Source organism: Megalobrama amblycephala, linkage group LG4 (genome assembly GCF_018812025.1).
Source record: "Megalobrama amblycephala isolate DHTTF-2021 linkage group LG4, ASM1881202v1, whole genome shotgun sequence".
Taxonomy (NCBI): Eukaryota; Metazoa; Chordata; class Actinopteri; order Cypriniformes; family Xenocyprididae; genus Megalobrama; species Megalobrama amblycephala.
Window position 1 is genome coordinate 34,044,549 of NC_063047.1, and position 18,516 is coordinate 34,063,064.

At 41.3% G+C, this 18,516-nt stretch overlaps 1 protein-coding gene across 1 annotated transcript; it reads left to right on the forward strand.

Moving 5' to 3' along the window:
- Positions 1-16,387: 16,387 nt before the first annotated feature.
- Positions 16,388-18,135, forward strand: LOC125266125. Its single transcript, XM_048186583.1, has 2 exons — positions 16,388-16,562; positions 16,975-18,135. The coding sequence occupies exon 2, from the start codon at positions 17,021-17,023 to the stop codon at positions 17,903-17,905; it is 885 nt and encodes a 294-aa protein (XP_048042540.1). The 5' UTR covers positions 16,388-16,562; positions 16,975-17,020; the 3' UTR covers positions 17,906-18,135.
- The last annotated feature ends 381 nt before the right edge of the window (positions 18,136-18,516 follow it).

Sequence of the window (18,516 nt, forward strand, 5' to 3'; positions counted from 1 at the left end):
GCGATGTCCCCGTGCTGATCGTTCCAATGGCCCAATGAGGTCCATACCAATTCTTTCGAAGGGGACCTGCATTAATGGGAGTGGGCGCAATGCCGCTTTTGGGGTGGCCAGTGGGTTTACCAACTGACATTCACGACAAGACGCGCACCACCTGCGTACATTCTTGTGAATGCCCGGCCAGAAAAATCGGGTCATGAGACGATTTAGTGTCGCTGCCTGTCCTAAATGCCCCACCATCGGATTAGAATGAGCCACGTGGAAAAGCATTTCCCTGCGGCTCTTTGGAACTAATAACTGGGTTTTATCCTCTTTTGTCTGAGTGTCTTGGGTCACTCGGTACAACCTATCTTTTATAATCGCAAAATACGGATAAGCAAGCGGACATCCAGGCTGGAGAGGCTGACCATCAATCACACAGACCTTTTCAAATGCATGTTTTAGCGTCTCATCCTGAGACTGCTCCAGGGGAAAATCATTGCGCTCCGGAAGAATTAGTCTTCCGGCTTCACTCTGTTCCCCTGCAGCAGCGCTACCCGGTCCCTGCTCAGTCTCTCCTACCTGCACTTGCGCTTGCTTACCCTGCGTTCTCTTTCCCCAAGAGGCATCCGAGCATAAACATCCCAATAATTGACTGAACGCAGGCCAATTTGTTCCCAAAATTATCGGATGCCGGTGGTGCGGGTTAACTGCAACCTCCACACTATGCTTTTGTCCCCTGAATTTAATTATGACGGGCATTATAGGATATTTCACCACATCCCCGTGCACACACCGAACCCCAACCATGCGGCCTGTATCCAATGCCCCAGATGAAATCAGGCTTTGATGGACAGAGGTTTGGTTACAGCCCGAGTCCACCAAAGCTTGATATGTACCCCCCTTGATACTCACAGGTATTTGGTACTCGCCAGCTTGACCAGGGGCAGCTTGTGGATGGTCGGGGACCCGGATCATCGTCCCAACTTCCATAACCGGACATTTATCCACAAAATGATCCGGGTCCCCACACCGCCAACAAGCCGGCCCAGACCTGCCCGCCGCTCCTGTGGCAGTGAGTGGGTTAAATGGCTGACGCGGAGAAAGGGGAGAAGAAGGAGTGGGGTCCGTCCCGGCAGCAGGGAGTCCCACCCCCCTGGGCGGGGCTCTGGGTCCATAGAGCAGCGTCGGGGCCGTTCCGCCCCGCCCCCGGGGCGGAACGCGAGGTGGGCCGGGCGGACGAGACCTGGGAAGAGGGACAGGTCTAGAGAGAGAGGGGGACAAAAGAGAGGGAGAGAGAGAGACAGCTGGAAGGGGTTCGCCGCCCCCTTGGCACGCCACCATGTGGTCCTCCGCCAATTGGATGGCTGAGTCCAGCGACGTGGGGCGGTGGCACTGGACCCACTCGGCCGTCTTCTTTGGGAGCCGAGTGATGAACTGCTTCAGCACCACGCGATCGATAACCAGATCCACGTCGCTTCCCTCAGCCAGCAACCATTTGCGGCATGAGTCCCGTAGCTGTTGGGCCAACACGAAGGGCCGGCCGGACTCACCCAGGTCGAGGGAACGGAAGAGTTGACGATGTTGTTCCGGGGTCCGGCCAACCCGCTGGACGATGGCCCGCCATAGGTCGTCATACACCAGGAGGTTCTGGACTGGCAGCTGCTGTGCCGCCACCTGCGACTCTCCCGAGAGGAGCGGGACCAGCCTCATAGACCACTGGTCCCGCGGCCATTCACTCGCTTCAGCAGATCTCTCAAAGAGCTCGAGAAAAACTTCTGGATCGTCCAGGGGGCCCATCTTATTCAGGGGCAGGTGGACAGGCACAGCTGGCTGCCTGCTGGGCTCCCCAGAAACCTCCTGGTGAATCCAGCTCCGGAACACCTCGCGGTCCTCCTGCTGGGTCTGGAGGATGGTTTGCCAGCACCGTTCCTGGTCTTTGCGCAGATCCAGCAGGGCCTGGTGTTGTTCTCGGTGCAGGACCGCGAGGGACGCGATGACGTCCGCAAATGGTGGGGAGGACGATGTTTGCATGGCGGCATACTCCCGTCTTCCTTCCCGGGTTTCGGCACCAGTGAAACACAGTTCACGTTCGTGTATGGGAAGGAAGAGGACAGGGACGGCGAACAACTGCTGACTGAGTTTTTATTGAAACGAATGTTCAACAGAAAGGCCGTGCAACGCACGATAACAGCAACACAAATAATCCACAAAGGGCTTCACTCCAGGTTCGGTAAACACAATCCACAAAGGGCTTCACTCCAAGTAACTCGCTGGGTCTCAGTCAGCAGTTCCCCTCTCTCTCACACACTCCTGCTTCTCACGGCGTCTTATCCTGTCTCCGCGCCAATCACTAGAACGAGAAACAGGTGTTCGTGATTTGCATCCAACCCACTCACTTACCAAGCGTCTCCCGCTATTCTCTCCGGTTGCAGACCTCGCTGAACCACTCCCCCCTCGCCACAATATGCTTTACAAACGTTCATGAGAGTGTGTTTATCCGTGTCCCAGGGTTTGACACTTGATATACATATTTTTCTGAGCGTTTTCTGTCTGGAGAGGAGCATGCATACACAGTGCTTGAGGGCACTGCTGTGTGTTTGTCTGTTGTTTACTCTGTTCTCGTTTGGCACTCTTCCCGAGGGAAGAGCTGTCTGCATCTCTGCCTGGTGGTTCTGGCCCCTGTTTGTGCTAAGGCTTAACGGTGGCTGCAATCATAGGGCTCGTAGATGAGCTCGTTGGGAAGTTTGAGAAAGTTTTATTCTCTCTCAACTTTCCTGGGGCTGGCGAGAGCGACCGGATGACGATGACGTTCGTGTTTGACGTCATCGCGTCCGACGGCGAGCGCTCCTCTGGCGGGTGTATGCGAGCTGCTGTGTGTTCTCGGTGGGCTGCAGCTGCCGGGAGAGCGTGTTAAGAAAGGGGCCGCGCGAGGACGGCTTGAGGAGCGGTTCCTTTCTGTCCATTAATACGGCAGCTTCCATACTTTCCATTCCGTTCTGATCTCCGCGTTTGAGATTAGGAAGGCATGGAAAAACCCCTAGCCATTCAGATTTGTATCTGAACCCAAACAGACGGGAGGAGGAGGAAGAGAGAGTGAGACGGGTGATCGATTGTAAACATTGTTGCGTTTGTAATCGACCTCCCAGCTATATAGGGTGATTTATATCTACCCTCTCCTCTTCTTCTTTCACCTCCTGTATATATATATATATATATATATATATATATATATATATGTGTATATATTAGGGGTGACCCTGAATAGACAACGATTCGAATCTTCGATAGGAGGAGCCTGATTCGACTACCAATCTCACAGTCGAATCTTCGCAGAGGTGTTATGAGATGAGATATGGGGGTGCTCAATATCTGATTTTACATAGACATACCAGTTCTTTCCCAATAGGTTAATATACAGCCTATTATGTTAATACCATAAATAAAAATGTGAAAAGAAAGAAGCTTTTAATAAATATTTTTAATGTGCGTGAATAAATCCAACCACCCCTGTGACCGATTTAAGTTTCACTTCCATCATCCGTGACCGGCAGAGGAGCATCTTTGCGGCAGGGATTAAATCTTTAACAAAGTTTTGGATAAAGTGTACAATTGGATGCACTTTGAAATGGTAAAAGATGATCAAAAAAACGTATGATGCAAGTTGTGCCAACAGCTCATGTCCTAGAACTCAACAACGACAAACACTGCGGCGCGCTTCTGCCGGCAGCCAACGAGCTGACTATAGCGCGCTATTTTAAAAGACTCAAACGGACACAGGCAGATCGCGTGAAAGACTGGATTTTTCTCTCTCAATCAGGTAGGGTAGCTACAAGTGATTTCAAACTATTTTAGACAGATGTAATTAGATTTTTGAATGTTTAGCTAAAAAGACTGCCAATCCAGTTCAGCGTTTATTGTCTCTGCAGTTAAAAAGACAAAGTTGACAATTCTGGCTATACTTTCGTCATTTTAATAATTTCTTTAATTTTAATTTATTTATTGATCACTATGGGTTATCTAATTAAATTTTTTGTGGCTTGTGTTTTGAATATATGTTCCCCTGCACTTCAGGCATTTTGCAGTTTGACTCGATCATATTTCTGTTCTAATTCAATTCTGTAAATTAATGTTTGATAAAAAAAAAAAAAAAAAATTATAATTTTTTTTTTTTTATTAAATGAATTTAATTTTTTGGTGCATCAATGTTGCACTGTAGAGTTAAAGCTTGCTTGCACAGACAGTTTAGCCGATGTAATTTGATTTGCCGACATATGAAATGTATATCTGCAGTGTGGCTTTTCTGCAGTTATTTTTATATATATTTTAAGGTTTATTGATCCAAAATGTTTTTATTCGTTTTCTTCTATATCTTTGTGTGGTGTTCTGTACATCGTGGCTGTGAATGTTTATCCACATTGCCTTTCATTTGTTTAAAAAAGATAAAATCATTGTCAGCTTTGTCTATCACTTGACAGGCAGTTTGGTCGGTTTATTAGAAAGACGTTTCTCTGTGCTGTGTGTGAAAGAAAATAAAAGTTGTCTTAGGCCGCGCCCGCGGGTAGGCTATAGGCCTTAGTCCTACTTCATTTTCCGTGTCCCGCTCCATCTCGTGCACAGTTCAGCGCACGGCCCTTTCAAAGTCCGTGCACACTCTCTAGTGGACTGTAGTGGACCAACATATATGATTCGACTATCAGTCGAATATAGGCAATCTGATTCGAATCGGATTCGACTATGTAAATCCGTAGTCGAGGACACCCCTAGTATATATATGTGTATATATAAACATATATCATGCTCAGATGCTTCTTATGGTCAGACTGATGGCTGGGCCCATAGTCATTATTTCTATCAGCCCGCTGTTTCTGTTTGATAGTAAGAGGATCTTTAGGCTTATTTTCCTGTATAGTTTTCTGAGCATGTAGTTAACAAAATTAGTTTTTTTTTTTTGGCAAACTGAAGTTGATAGCACTCGTCACTTCATATGTAAATGTTTAGGTCGACCTTAATCAGCCGCCTGACATTTGTTTGCTTGTGAGCTTCACTTTCTTTCTCTTATCCATGAGATTTGGAGGTGAAGCCCGGGCTTCACTAGGTTTGTGGCCCTGTAAGAAGGCCTGTAGCTTAGCGGCTAGGCTAGAGCTAGGTTTTGGTGTGTTATTTACATAACCTGATGTATACTATCCCTTATTCGGTTGTATAGTTCCTAGTTCTGGCCTCCTCCCGAGGGAGTTGTTAGGCCGTATTCCCATTATCCCCTTGCTTATGTAGGCGCAATTGTGAGATTAACAGCTAGGTTGTAGATTGTTTTGACTCCCTGATGCTGTCTCTCAGGTGGTAGGCCCTTATCTTTGCGTAGATAAGTTATGCAGGTATTGCTAGGCCCCACTTCCTACACTTTCATGCTAAAGGAAATGAATTCTTCTGAGCCACTTTATATCTGTATTTATCAAGTTTGACTGGACGATGCTAGTTTTTAGCTTTTCGTCTTCTAAGGCTTAGAACAGATTTGAGGATCTATATGTGAGTGTTTTTCCTTTTAAACAGCATGTATTTCAAAGTTTTAAGTTACTTTGAGTTCTAGACTTTTGCCCTACATATATATATATATGTGAGCTTACTTATGCTGCCACAGGTTAGCACCGGTTCTCTTAATAGTAGGCCCTTTTTGCTGTAAAGCAGCCTCTATTTGAGAGGATGGTGACTACATATTCCCCAGTTAAGAGGTTTATTTGTGTCACTGAGTGCATCACCTGTTGGATTGCATACTCAGGGTACTTAGAACCACTTTTTGAGGAAAGTTGGTATCTATTTAAGCTCCCTGGTGATCTTGTTAGCGGCTATATTGCATATAACTCGGATTGTAGGCTTTATGATATTTAGCCTCCTTCTAGTTAGCAGTTGTTTTCTACAATGCTGATTAACTGATCATGGTTTGCTCACATATGTAAAATTTTTGTATGTGAGCCTAATATGCTGCCTCAGGTTGGCACCCGCTTATATATAGCAGGCCCTTTTTAAAAAAAGCGGCCTCTATTTAAGTGTTTGGTGAACGCTTTCTCCAGTGTTACTGAGTGCATCACCTGTTGGATTGCATACTCAGGGTAGCTAGATCACTTTTTGAAGAAAGTTCGTATCTGTCAGCTCCCTTTCAGTTATCTGTTTATCAGCTATATTGCATATAACAGTGATTGTAGGCTGGACTGTTCAGCCTCCTTCTAGTTAGCAATAGTTTCGTATTGGCTGTTTAATGGATATCAGTTTGCTCACATACTGTTTTATTATTACACTGCTTCAGGCCCTGCAGCATGTCTGTTTGAGGTAGCAGGCTTAATTAGCCTCCCTTAGACCATTTTGATTGTGTTGGTTCCCTTTAGTCACAGAACTTAGGGTACTTTGCCTGTTTGGAAAGTGTAGCCTAGCACAGGTAGTAGATAGCTTCCCATAGTTAGTGGGTTAGAGCTGGTTCCCTGTAGCTTGGTTCCCTGGAAATTCACGAGCTGAAGCCACGTGTCATTGAATCGGCAGGCCCCTTCAGGCCTCCTTTTAGTTTACATGTTGGCACAGATTGTGTTTTTTCTGTGCGGCTCAGGATGAGATGTCAGTAGTGAAACCTTACTGAGGTTTGGTTTAACCTATTGTTGCCTCTTTGAGTCGATGATTCTAGAGCCACCTAGCGCTTAGGTTGGATCTTTGTGCTCCTGGAAACGGCCACGAGACTTACGCCATGCGTCCTGAAGGATGCTAAGCCTGCGGGCCGCCTTTTTTGGATACACTGGTGTTTGTTTAGGTGTATTTCTCTCTGAGAACTATTTCTATACACTTCGTTGGCCAGGGGCCCAAGTGGTAGATTCAACCCCCTCTTTTGCGGGTTGTTTACCAGGCTTGGGACCTAAACACTGCCACGAGCTGATGCCACGTGTCTGTTGAGGTTATATTTATCCTTAATACGTGTTGGCGTACGCTGTACTCCTCTTTCTTAAAGAGTAAAAGGTGCTTTTAGCAGGAGATCTCAGCACCCTCCTACTTCCACTCACTCTTACGAGTCTACACTCCTACCAGAAACCTGCGCTCATTAAAGGAGCGAAGGCTTGTGGTACCATCACAGAGAGGCACAAAATCACTTTCCAGAACGTTCTCGTTCACTGTTCCTTGCTGGTGGAACGATCTTCCTGCCTCCATCCGGAATGCGGAATCCCTGGCAATATTCAAAAGACAGCTGAAAACCCATCTCTTTCGTGAGCACTTAACCTCATCTTAAAAACAAACAAACAAAAAAACAAAAACAAAAAAAAACAAAAAAAAAAAACTTCTTACTCCTATCCTTTCACTTCCTCTAATCCCTCTCTATTGTAGCTTAGGATAATCTGAGCACTGCCTATAACTTGTATTATGAGCACTTCTTGTCTATTTGCCTCGTCATGACGACTCGCTTGTTGTATTCCTCACTTGTAAGTCGCTTTGGATAAAAGCGTCTGCCAAATGAATAAATGCTTTTACTGAGTACACTGCTTGTCGGATTGTGTTGGGATTATCTCCCCTCGATATGAGGGTTCATAGCACTCAGCTGAGTTCTGCTCTCCAGGATGCCCGTCTCTACGCGTGGGTCTGAGCTGGTTTCTGCCTTTCTGCAGTCACTCTTACCTACTATCTTCCTGAAGAATGCGTTTTAGAGGCTCTGTATTCAGACAGGGTTGGCCTGAACTAAGTCTGTTCCCCGAGAAGACCAGGTCGGCCTCCCTGGTGGCAATGAGGGTGACCCCGTTCCCCTCGAGAGTGACTGGCCGAGGTTCCCTTTGGTTCCTTGGCAACATTCCCTTAAAGAGACCACTTTTCTTACGGACAATTGGGTTCCGGATGCCTTAGCGTTTTCTTTAGGCTCTATTTGTTAAAAGGGAAAGATAGAAGCCTTTGAGAAGCTCAGCTTGGGCTGTTGGCCAAAGGGAATGCTGTCACTGACAGCCTGGTGTGACCCGAGGGGGAGTTGCTGGGCAGTTTGAGAACTGCTTTGAGGCCTTTGTCTCAGCCATATTTTTGGCAGGCACTCCCCTCCAGCATGGCGGCATGGGTATATCGCTCCCCAATGCGTTCTGGCAAACGCAGAGTGGAGTTCCCTTTCGAAAGGGAACGTCTCAGGTTACGTATGTAACCATGGTTCCCTGAGAACAGGGAACGAGACTCTGCGTTTCTTTGCCATGCTTCAGGTTGCCTGCCTACAGAACAGTCCCTCAAGACGATAGATGGTGACTGTCTCTCCAGGCGCTCCTTTATACTTCCGGGTCGCGCCGTATGATGTCATAGGCTGTCGCCGACCAATAGGAATTGGAGTTGTTGGATAGTGCTTTCAGACACCTGGGTCACGTGACGTTCCCCAATGCGTTCTGGCAAACGCAGAGTCTCGTTCCCTGTTCTCAGGGAACCATGGTTACATACGTAACCTGAGACGGTTTTCTGGTTCTGCTCAGAATCCTGGCAGCAGCGTTCTGTACGAGCTGCAGCTGTCTTATGGTCTTTTTGGGAAGACAAGTGAGGAGTCCATTACAATAATCCACCCTGCTGGTGATGAAAGCATGAACAAGTTTCTCTAAGTCTTGACTGGAGACAAAGCATCTAATTCTTGAAATATTTTTGAGATGATAATATGCTGATTTAGTTATTGTCTTTACATGGCTACTGAAACTCAGGTCTGACTTCAAAATCACACCAAGATTCCTGACTTGATTTTTAGTTGTTTTGTCCTTTGAGTGAAGGTACATGTTCACTTTGAGAACTTCATCTTTGTTTCCAAACACAATGACTTCAGTTTTGTCTTTGTTTAACCCTCAGGGGTCTGAGGCTGATTTGGGGCCTGGAGAAGTTTTGACATGCCCTGACATTTGTGCTTTTTTCAGTTGTTCATAAACATATTAATGGGAAAAGTGTCATTACACTGTATTCAGCACAAACTAGGCTACAATAATATGTAAGGAACATGTATGTACATGTTTGTATTTTTGAAGGAATAACGTTTATGCGTGGTTATTGAAAAAACAAAAAACTTAAGTCACTGAAATAAAGCCAAAAAATATATATTAAATCTGTGTTCATAAGACTTCTGGGTATTGGAGGTTGTAGACTAGAGTTTTTGCTTCAAAATTATGTAAAAATTATCATTCCTACTCCTTCATATAAAACGATAGAGAGATTTAAATTTTCTAAAACATCTTTAGTCAAGAAACACAGTATGCGTGGAGGCGTGAATAATCATGAATAATGGGTGATTCTCACCTGAGAAGACAAAAGAATCACATAAAGACCTCTAATGAGCTGCATAAATAATGAGCTCTTTCAGTCAGGTAGGCTGTGAAAAAACCCTCTGTTGATCATGTCTCAAGCTCATCATAATGTAAATCAAACATACAGAAAAAACAGCAATACTGTGAAATATTATTACAATTTAAAATAATGGCATTCTATTATATTCTTTAAAATATAATGCATTTCTATGATACAAAGTGTCTGAACAGTTATGTTACCTCTATGGCATTTCATATAGGCTTTTAGCTTAAAAGCATGCACATTTGGAGAAATATTGATGGATTCTCATGTTTATGTCAATTTTCTATACAGAGGAGTAATATTTATTCAATATTTATTCAATATTTATTGTCATCACTGTGAACGCTGGATACTGTTTTCAATTCATACTTGCAGCCGGAGGGCGCTCTGTGCACCTTTAGTCCACAAATGCCAATGCTAAAGAAGAATAGGCAATCCAGGAAATCCCGGATAATGAGCTGAATCAAGGACTTCTGACATGGCTCTCTTTTCATACAGATTACATAAACACAGAATGTTTGTTTTCGATTTGACTTACACGATTTAAAACCTGACATTTCAACGTTTCTTTAGACACAAGTCTAATTTTTTTGTGATTAGTATTCACTAAGTTACAGTTCATTTTCTGAGAACTATCAGATTGGACTTCGTTCAGAGGGAGACGAGAGATCACGCATCATGTTAGTTTTCTTTATTTTACAAAAAGCACAACATTTTGTTTTTACTCTGAGTGTACACAAATAAAAGAAGATATTCCACAGATTAAAATGGTGTATAGCTCTTAATTGTATGTGCAACATTGACGGAGTAATTTGAGTCTCTTTCACACTGGTTAGAAAAAAAACGCGGTGATCATGCTGGCGTGACCGCCGACCTGAGGGAGTTAACTGAAGGAAGTTTAGGCACATCCAATTTTTAATTTCATTAATGAGTTGGCACAGGGAGTCAATGGGGCTGTAGTCGTTAGGTGATAGGGTAAGGTAGATCTGGGTGTCGTCTGCATAGCTGTGATATGCAATTTGGTTCTTTCTCATTATTTGACTCAGAGGCAGCATATATACTGTAGGTTGAACAGGAGGGGTGCGAGTATTGAACCTTGAGGGACACCGCATGTCATGGATGTCCACTTAGACTTATGGTCACCGATACTTACATAATAACCTCTCCCTTCTAAGTATGACCTGAACCATTTAAGGACCATCCCAGAAAGCCCAACCCAGTTTTCCAGCCTGTCAAGAAGTATGTTGTGATCAACAGTGTCAAACGCAGCCCTGAGGTCGAGTAGAACCAGCACTGATAATTTACCTGAATTGGTGTTTAGGCGAATATCATTTATTATCTTTATGAGCCCTGTCTCTGTGCTGTGATGCAGTCAGAAACCAGATTGAAAGTTGTCAAAGTATCCATTCAAGCTTAAGAATTTGTTCAGCTGATTGAAAACAACTTTTTCAATGATTTTGCCTATGAAAGGGAGATTTGAGATTGGTCTGTAGTTGCTCAATATGGTGTTATTTACAGATTTACTGATTACTGTTATCTTAGATTTTTCCCTTAAATAGACAAAATTGTGACCGTCTGACCACCGTAATGCCTGTCCCAGAATACCAGTGTAATTTTGTAGTCGATCTAGGAGAATTTTATGATCTATAGTGTCGAACGCAGCACTGAGATCAAGTAACACTAGTATTGAGACACAGCCCTGGTCAGAAGCTAGAAGTAAGTCATTTGTAATTTTAACGAGCGCAGTTTCTGTGCTATGATGAGATCTGAATCCTGACTGAAATTTTTCATAGATAGCGTTTTTTTGCAAGAAGGAGCACAATTGGACCGACACCACTTTTTCTAGTATTTTAGACATAAATGGAAGATTTGAAATGTGTCTGTAATTTGCTAATACATTTGGATCTAATTGTGGTTTCTTAATGAGAGGCTTAATAACTGCTAGCTTGAACGGTCGTGGGACGTGACCTAGAGATAAAGACAAGTTGATAATATTGAGAAGAGGCTCTTCTGCTACAGGTAACAGTTCTTTCAGTAGTTTAGTGGGTATTGGATCTAATAAACATGTTGTTGGTTTAGACGCAGTGATAAGTTTATTTAGCTCTTCCTGTCCTATAGTTGTAAAGCACTGCAACTGTTCTTGAGGGGCGATAATTGAGGCTGAATCACAAAACTCTGTCAAAGGTTGTACATTTACAATTGTATTTCTGATGCTTTCGATTTTCTCAGTAAAAACAATTCATAAAGTCATCGCTACTGAACTGTAATGAAATTTTTTGCTCTGGTGATGTCTGTTTATTTGTTAATCTAGCCACTGTACTAAACCAGAACCTTGGATAGTTTTGGTTTTTCTCTGTTAGTTTGCGGAGATGCTCAGCTCTGGCTGCTTTTAGAGTCTTTCTATAACGGGACGAGCTGTCTTTCCACGCGCTTCTGAAGACCTCTAAACGAGTTTGTCTCCAAGCTCATAGATTAGGAGTTTCTCTTTTGATACTGTGAGTAATACTGTTTTACCATGGTGTAGTATTTTTCTCTCTAACCATTTTTAATCTAATGGGTGCAACAGTTTCTAATGTACTGGAGAAAATGGTGCTCATACTAGTCATTTCCTCAAGTTCATTTGTGTGTTTGGGTACACTGAGCAGCTGAGACAGATCAGGCAGGTTATTTGTGAATTTATCTATAGTTGTCGGGAAAATTGTTCCTCTTAGTCGATAACGTGGTGCAATATGGCAAATATCCGCAGTACGCACGTTACAAGGCAGTGATCAGTGACATCATTGCTTTGCGGTAGAATTTCTATATCGGTAGGATTGATTCCATGCGATAATAATTAAATTTAGTGTATGATTAAAATGATGAGTGGGTCTAGTGATGATTTGCTTGACCCCAAAGTTTAGTAAATCTGTAAACGCAGCCCCTAACACATCATTTGTATGATCGTGAATGTTAAAATCTCTAAATGTGAATGTAACTCATGTCAGCACATGTCAGAATAAAGGGGAATGATGAATTGATCAACTCTCAATGTTGTAACTGTTGTTCTTTCCACGCACACATTTCTTCATATACCACACCTTTAATGACTCCTTTGCCAGTATATCTGCTTACTCATCCTCTTCCACATAATTGGCCCTTTGGCACCATTTACTGTAAGCCTGCATGTGTGCCAAATAAGCACACATCAAGATTGATTCACAACATATAAAAATCTACTGATTTTAAAGAAGTAAAACATCAATTTATTTATTCAGTGACAGGCAACTTTTTAAAAAATTCCTTTTACTAATATTTGATTAGAGCCCTGGGTGGGATGGGTAGATGTCAGTGGCCGGTGGTCTGGAGCCTTGAGTCAGCTTGTCTCTGGAGTTGTAGCTGGAAGCTTGACCGGGCATAACTCGGGAGTCGAGCTGAGCTGGGGCTCCATACTCTGGGCTTACGGGGTCTCCTAGTGTAGCCTTAACTCAGCTTGGCTCCCAAGTTAAGGAACTTTAGGACACAACTGAATTAATATCTAGTGTTGTAGTCAAGACCACCTTAATCGAGACCAAGCCGAGACCAGACAAGCACTCCTCAAATTCATCTGAAAGATCCACATTTACTACCTGAGAAATGTCTTATTTTTTAATCAATAATTAAAATTAGAATAATAAGAGTCTATATAGGTCTGTTACCAATCAATTGAAATCACTAACAACAGAATTCATCTTTACACTGCAGAGGTGGAACAGAAGTTGCATCTGAATTGGTACAATTACAAATGCATAAATAATGTTGAGATTAATGTTTTAAAAATAAAATGTTGTTTACTGAACATTTATAAAAAAAAATCAATAACACGCTTGCAATTGTGCTCATATTTGTAAAAACAGCCCTCTTTCTTTTGATATTGCTTAATTATAGCATATATTATAATATAGAGATCTTATACAAGTACTTTTTTGCAATCATATCTTGAATTTTGTGGGCATTTGTATTAATTTTGGTGACTTTTTTGACACAATCCCTTCTTGATTTCTCACCCAGCACAACAGTAACATAATAAATGAAATTAGAAATAAGTTATTGATTGCATTTGAAGCAGGAAGTTTTACATCCAATCAAACTGATATGAACAAAGAAATCAGACAATGAAACGGCAATTTAGTGAGTGCTTTTAGTGAGACCAAGACCTTCAAAAAATGCTCTTAAGCAAGCAAATTTCATTTATATAGCACTTTTCTAAACAAGTTAATGCAATTCAAAGTGCTTGACAAAGAACCAATAAGCAATTAATAAAATTAAATGAAGTAAATAACAATTAAAAAGTAAAATAGACCCATTAAGATACATAAGAATAGAATTTATAAAAATAAAATTATGAAAAATAAAATACAACATTAAAAACAAAGCAAAACACAACATATAAAAAGGTTTTATAAGATTTTACAGGAAGGCCAGACTAAAAAGATACGTTTTTAATTTAGATTTAAAACTATTAATGTTTTCAGCACATCTTATGTTCTCTGGAAGGTTGTTCCAGAGGTGAGGAGCATAACAGCTAAAAGTAGCATCACCAAACTTTTTAGTTCTACTATGAGGTACCTTTAGAAGAAAAGAATCAGAAGATCTAAGAGTCCTTCTCGGTTCATATACTCTAATCATATTTGAAAGATAGTCTGGAGCAAGTCCGTGCAATGCCTTATAAACAAATAAAAGATTTTTAAAATCAATACGAAAACTAACAGGTAACCAGTGTAATGACTTTAATACTGGTGTAATATGATCTCTCTTTTTGGCTTTTGTCAATATTCGAGCAGCAGTGAGATCTAGAGTTGTCGCTGAAGGGCGTGTCCATGGCAGCCTGGCAAAGTTCGATGTTTCGCCATGAAACAGGAAGTTGTTGTAACTCGGGCATACAATGTCTGATCTGCCCCAAACTTTACATGTTTTATTAGAGTCCTGGCCTGAAGATATCTATATGGCAATATTCAGTTACAGTCATAGCGCCACCTGTAGGCAACAGGAAATGACATGTTTTACACTGTGATTAACTCCTCCTAGAGATTTAATCAGATCAATGTCATATTTGGTCAGTCTAATCTAAAGGCCTTTGAGATGTTAAATCGCAAAGATCTTGAGTTTTTGTTGAAGGGCGTGTCCGTGGTGACCGACAAAGTCTGATGTTTCGCCATGTAAGGTGAATCACTTTTTTGAGGGCCGAAACATACTCGAAAACTCATGAAACTTTGCAGATGCGTCAGAAATGGTGAAAATTTACGTCTGATATGGGTTTCAGAATTAAGTGTGGCAAAATGGCTCGAGAGGGTTCCAAAGTTCGATGTTTCGCCATGAAACAGAAAGTTGTTGTACTGTAACTCAGGCATACGATGTTGGATCTGCCTCAAACTTTACAAGTTTTATTAGAGTCCTGACCTGAGGATATCTATATGCCAATGTTCAGTTGCAGTCATAGCGCCACCTGCCAGCCACAGGAAATGACATGTTTTACACTGTGATTAACTCCTCATAGACATTTAATAATAACAACATCATATCTGGTCAGTCTAATCTTAGCCTTAGCGACATTTAATTGCAAAGATCTCGAGTTTTCGTTGAAGGGCGTGTCCATGGCAGCCTGACAAATTCTGATGTTTCGCCATTAAAGAGAAAGCTGTCATAACTCAAGCATACAATGTCCGATCTGCTCCAAACTTCACATGTGTGATAAGAGTCCTGGCCTAAAGACATCTATATGTCAATATTCAGTTAGTCATAGTGCCACCTGCTGGCAACAGGAAATGGTATCCTTTACACTTTAGTTCACTCTCAGAAAAACATTTTAATATGCCATGATGTACCAAACATACTAGAAATATGTTAAATCATGAAGCACTTGGCTAAGTGCTAATATATGCGATTAAAGCCAAGAAACAGGAAGTTCTAGTAACTCAGGCATACAATGTCTGATCTGCTCCAAACTTCACATGTTTGATAATAGTCCTGGCCTGAGGACATCTACATGGCAATATTCGGTTACGGTCAAAGCACCACCTGTTGGCAGCAGGAAGTGTGGCACTTTGAAATGACTTGGCTATATTTCTCTTGTATTTACTTGCTCGCATCCATGTCACCCACTGTTCACTGTTTTCCTGATGCCAACGGGTGGCGGTTAGTCCGGGTGCGAGGGCCCTTTCATCGCTGCTTGCAGCTTTAATTGGTTAATTGTGTTCTTTGGTAGACCAGTAAGAAGGGCATTGCAATAGTCAAGTCTGCTAGTTATAAATGCATGCATTCATTTTTCTGTGTTGCTCAGAGAGAGAAATGATCTTACCTAAGCAATGTTCTTGAGATGATAAAATGCTGTTTTGGTAATATTACGTACATGAGCTTTAAAATTAAAATCAGAATCAAAGACAACTCCTAAGTTTTTTGCCACTTGCTTCTTAAGACTGGTCTCGAGTACTACCACACGATTAATGTCTAAATATAGTTGTAAATTAAGGTTAATAAGGTAAAAGCACACAAATATTTGTTATCATTAAACACTTTCATTTAGAAAATTGATCAGTTTGTAATCAGATGGATTCCTCTTTGAAACACATAAAGTGGGCTTAAATGGTTCCACAGTGAGTAATGGAGAAAAAAGACAATGTTTTCCCTTAAAAATGTAAGATATGCATGGAGCTTGAATATAATGTAGACTAAGCATCCTAGTAATTTTCAGTGTGTTTTTTTCATTCGAGTTCAGCTCTAGTTTGCGTGTGTTTTGTGGCGCTGTACCATATAAGCCCATCTTTATAAAAAAAAAAGTACATTTATGAAAATAATTTGCTCTACAAAACAATTTGATGTATTTGTTTGTAAATTAATGTAAAATGAATCACAAAACATTTAGTGTTTGTAGTTCACATGCTTAATTCTTTGGCAGTCTATCTTTCAGTAAGGCTAATGGTTTGACCTTGAGATTAACTTCTTTCCATCTAAAGGAAAATGATATAAAATGTTAAAGTACTATTTGTTCGTTCACAATTCATTTATCTCTTATTTGACATAACTTGCTTGCCAAAAAAAAAAAAGAAATGGCTGAAAATTAAAGGGTACATTTACACTATATTTTAATGACTGAACAAGTCAGTCAATTCTTCAGAATTACACACAACTAACCGGTTTGTGTTGGGTGGAGCAGCTGAGAGGACTATATAAGAGAGAGCCCTGTGAAGGCTCTTCGAAGATCTCTTCTGCTCTCGTCAGTGAAACAGCAGCGTCTTCTACAACATCTTCTGGTGAGGCGATGATTTATTCATCTGGAGAAAATCTAGACAACAACCTTTTAACAATTAGAATTATACAAATATAATAATTATAATTTAAACAATTATTTTTAAAAGTAAGAAAAGACTTATGAGTATTAAAGTATATTAAATTTGAAAAATTGTAAAAAAAAAAAAAAAAAAAAAAAAAAGTAAATACAATAAAATAAAAACTGCCATTGCCTTAATAAATTTGAAGTTCTTATCTAAAAACATGTTATTTCATAAAAAAAGATTGGTGAGCCAAGAAATACAATTATATGCATGTCAGACTTATAAATAAAGTGATAACTACAGAATTGATATAAATTCCTGATCATATTACAAAAGCAATAATTAACTGTAGTTTTTGTGTTTGTTTTTTGTTTTGTTTTGGTTTTTTCAGAATTTTCACCTACTTCTTCAGTGCCACGAATACAGAAGAAAACAAAATGGCAAATGCACAGCCAATAACCAAGCTCAATATCTCCATCACTGGGGAAGAAGAGCAAATACTCGGAGCTCAGGGTTATAAGCTCATCAATGTTAACCTCAATGAAGGTGCTGGTGGAAACCAGATCTTTCTTTGGTACAAGAAAGAGTCTGGCAACAGACCTGTGACCAGGATCGAGTTCTCACTCAATGCAGCGATGAAACCCGGTCTGACTGATGCTGGGTATGAGGTGATCAACAGGGATCTGAATGCAGGAGCTTGTGGAGATCACATCTTCCTCTGGTACTTCTACGGCAGCACCGAATATGACAATCCTATTGTGGACCTCAAGGTAACCAAAAGTGCCAAAGAAGAACCTGTTCTTATGAAAGGTGGCTGGGAGAGACTGGGCTGTGATCTGAACCGTAATGCACGAGGAAAAATCATGTACCTGTGGGTGAAGAGAGCGAAGACCAGCTACATACAAGAGATCGCAGCAACTGTTGAGTACACTAATGACAGTCAGATGTTTGATGAGGGCTACACTCGTGTGGGTGAAGACACCAATCGGGGCGCTCCTGGAAACTTCGTCATGCTTTGGTATCGCCGCACAACCGATAAAAGAAAGGCTCTCACTCATCTCAACATATCCACCTCCCACGAGGACGAAATAAAGCTTCAGAACGAAGGCTATGAAAAGATCAGTGTTAATCTCAATACAGGAACCGGTGGAAATGTTGTCTACCTATGGTACAAGACAGAGGGAGATCAATCGATCCAGGCCATGGCTCAGCTGTTCAACCCCGAGGCCTGGATTGAGTATCAGAAAGCTGGTATCAACTTTATCGAGAAAAATCTGAATGAGGGCAACAGTGGTTGGAAAATGTACATAGCCTACAAGTAAAATCCCAGAATCATGCTGCCATCACAGGATCTTCTTCAGTTTTCTCATTATTAGATCTATATGGCTATAACTATAAGCATATCTGTTTCTAATGCATGATTTTAATGTCAATCTTTAAAGCACATTGTGACTGTGGCTGTTGTACTGCACTCAACCACACACATTTCATTTGGCCTCTGTGTTTATGATGAAATCAATTATGAAATAAAGTCAACTTTAACCACAACAAACGCTTTGTAGAGGTTTTTTGGTGAGGTCTTTGGTCTCATCTGTACATTATACTGCATGCACTGTCCCATCATTACATTTACTTTAGTGTATTTGTTTACAGGGGCAATGCACAATAAAAGACACGGCTGTAAATGTGACAGAATGTTAAAAGGTCACAATAAAAACACAAACAAGCATCTTATATAAACACACACACAGATACACAAAAATATATAAAATGGTAAAAAACAAATTGGAAATTGTACTAAATTACAACAATGGGAAATTATCTAAAACAAAATTTTGATAGCGATAGGAGAAAGCAAACCACCAAGAGCAAAATACAAAGAAAGCTAAATACTCATTTTTCAGGGTCATAATACCATCACACTAAAATTCAA

Coding starts and splice junctions, on each gene's coding strand:
- LOC125266125 (XM_048186583.1), top strand. CDS start 17,021: ATGGCAAATGCACAGCCAATAACCAAGCTCAATATCTCCATCACTGGG.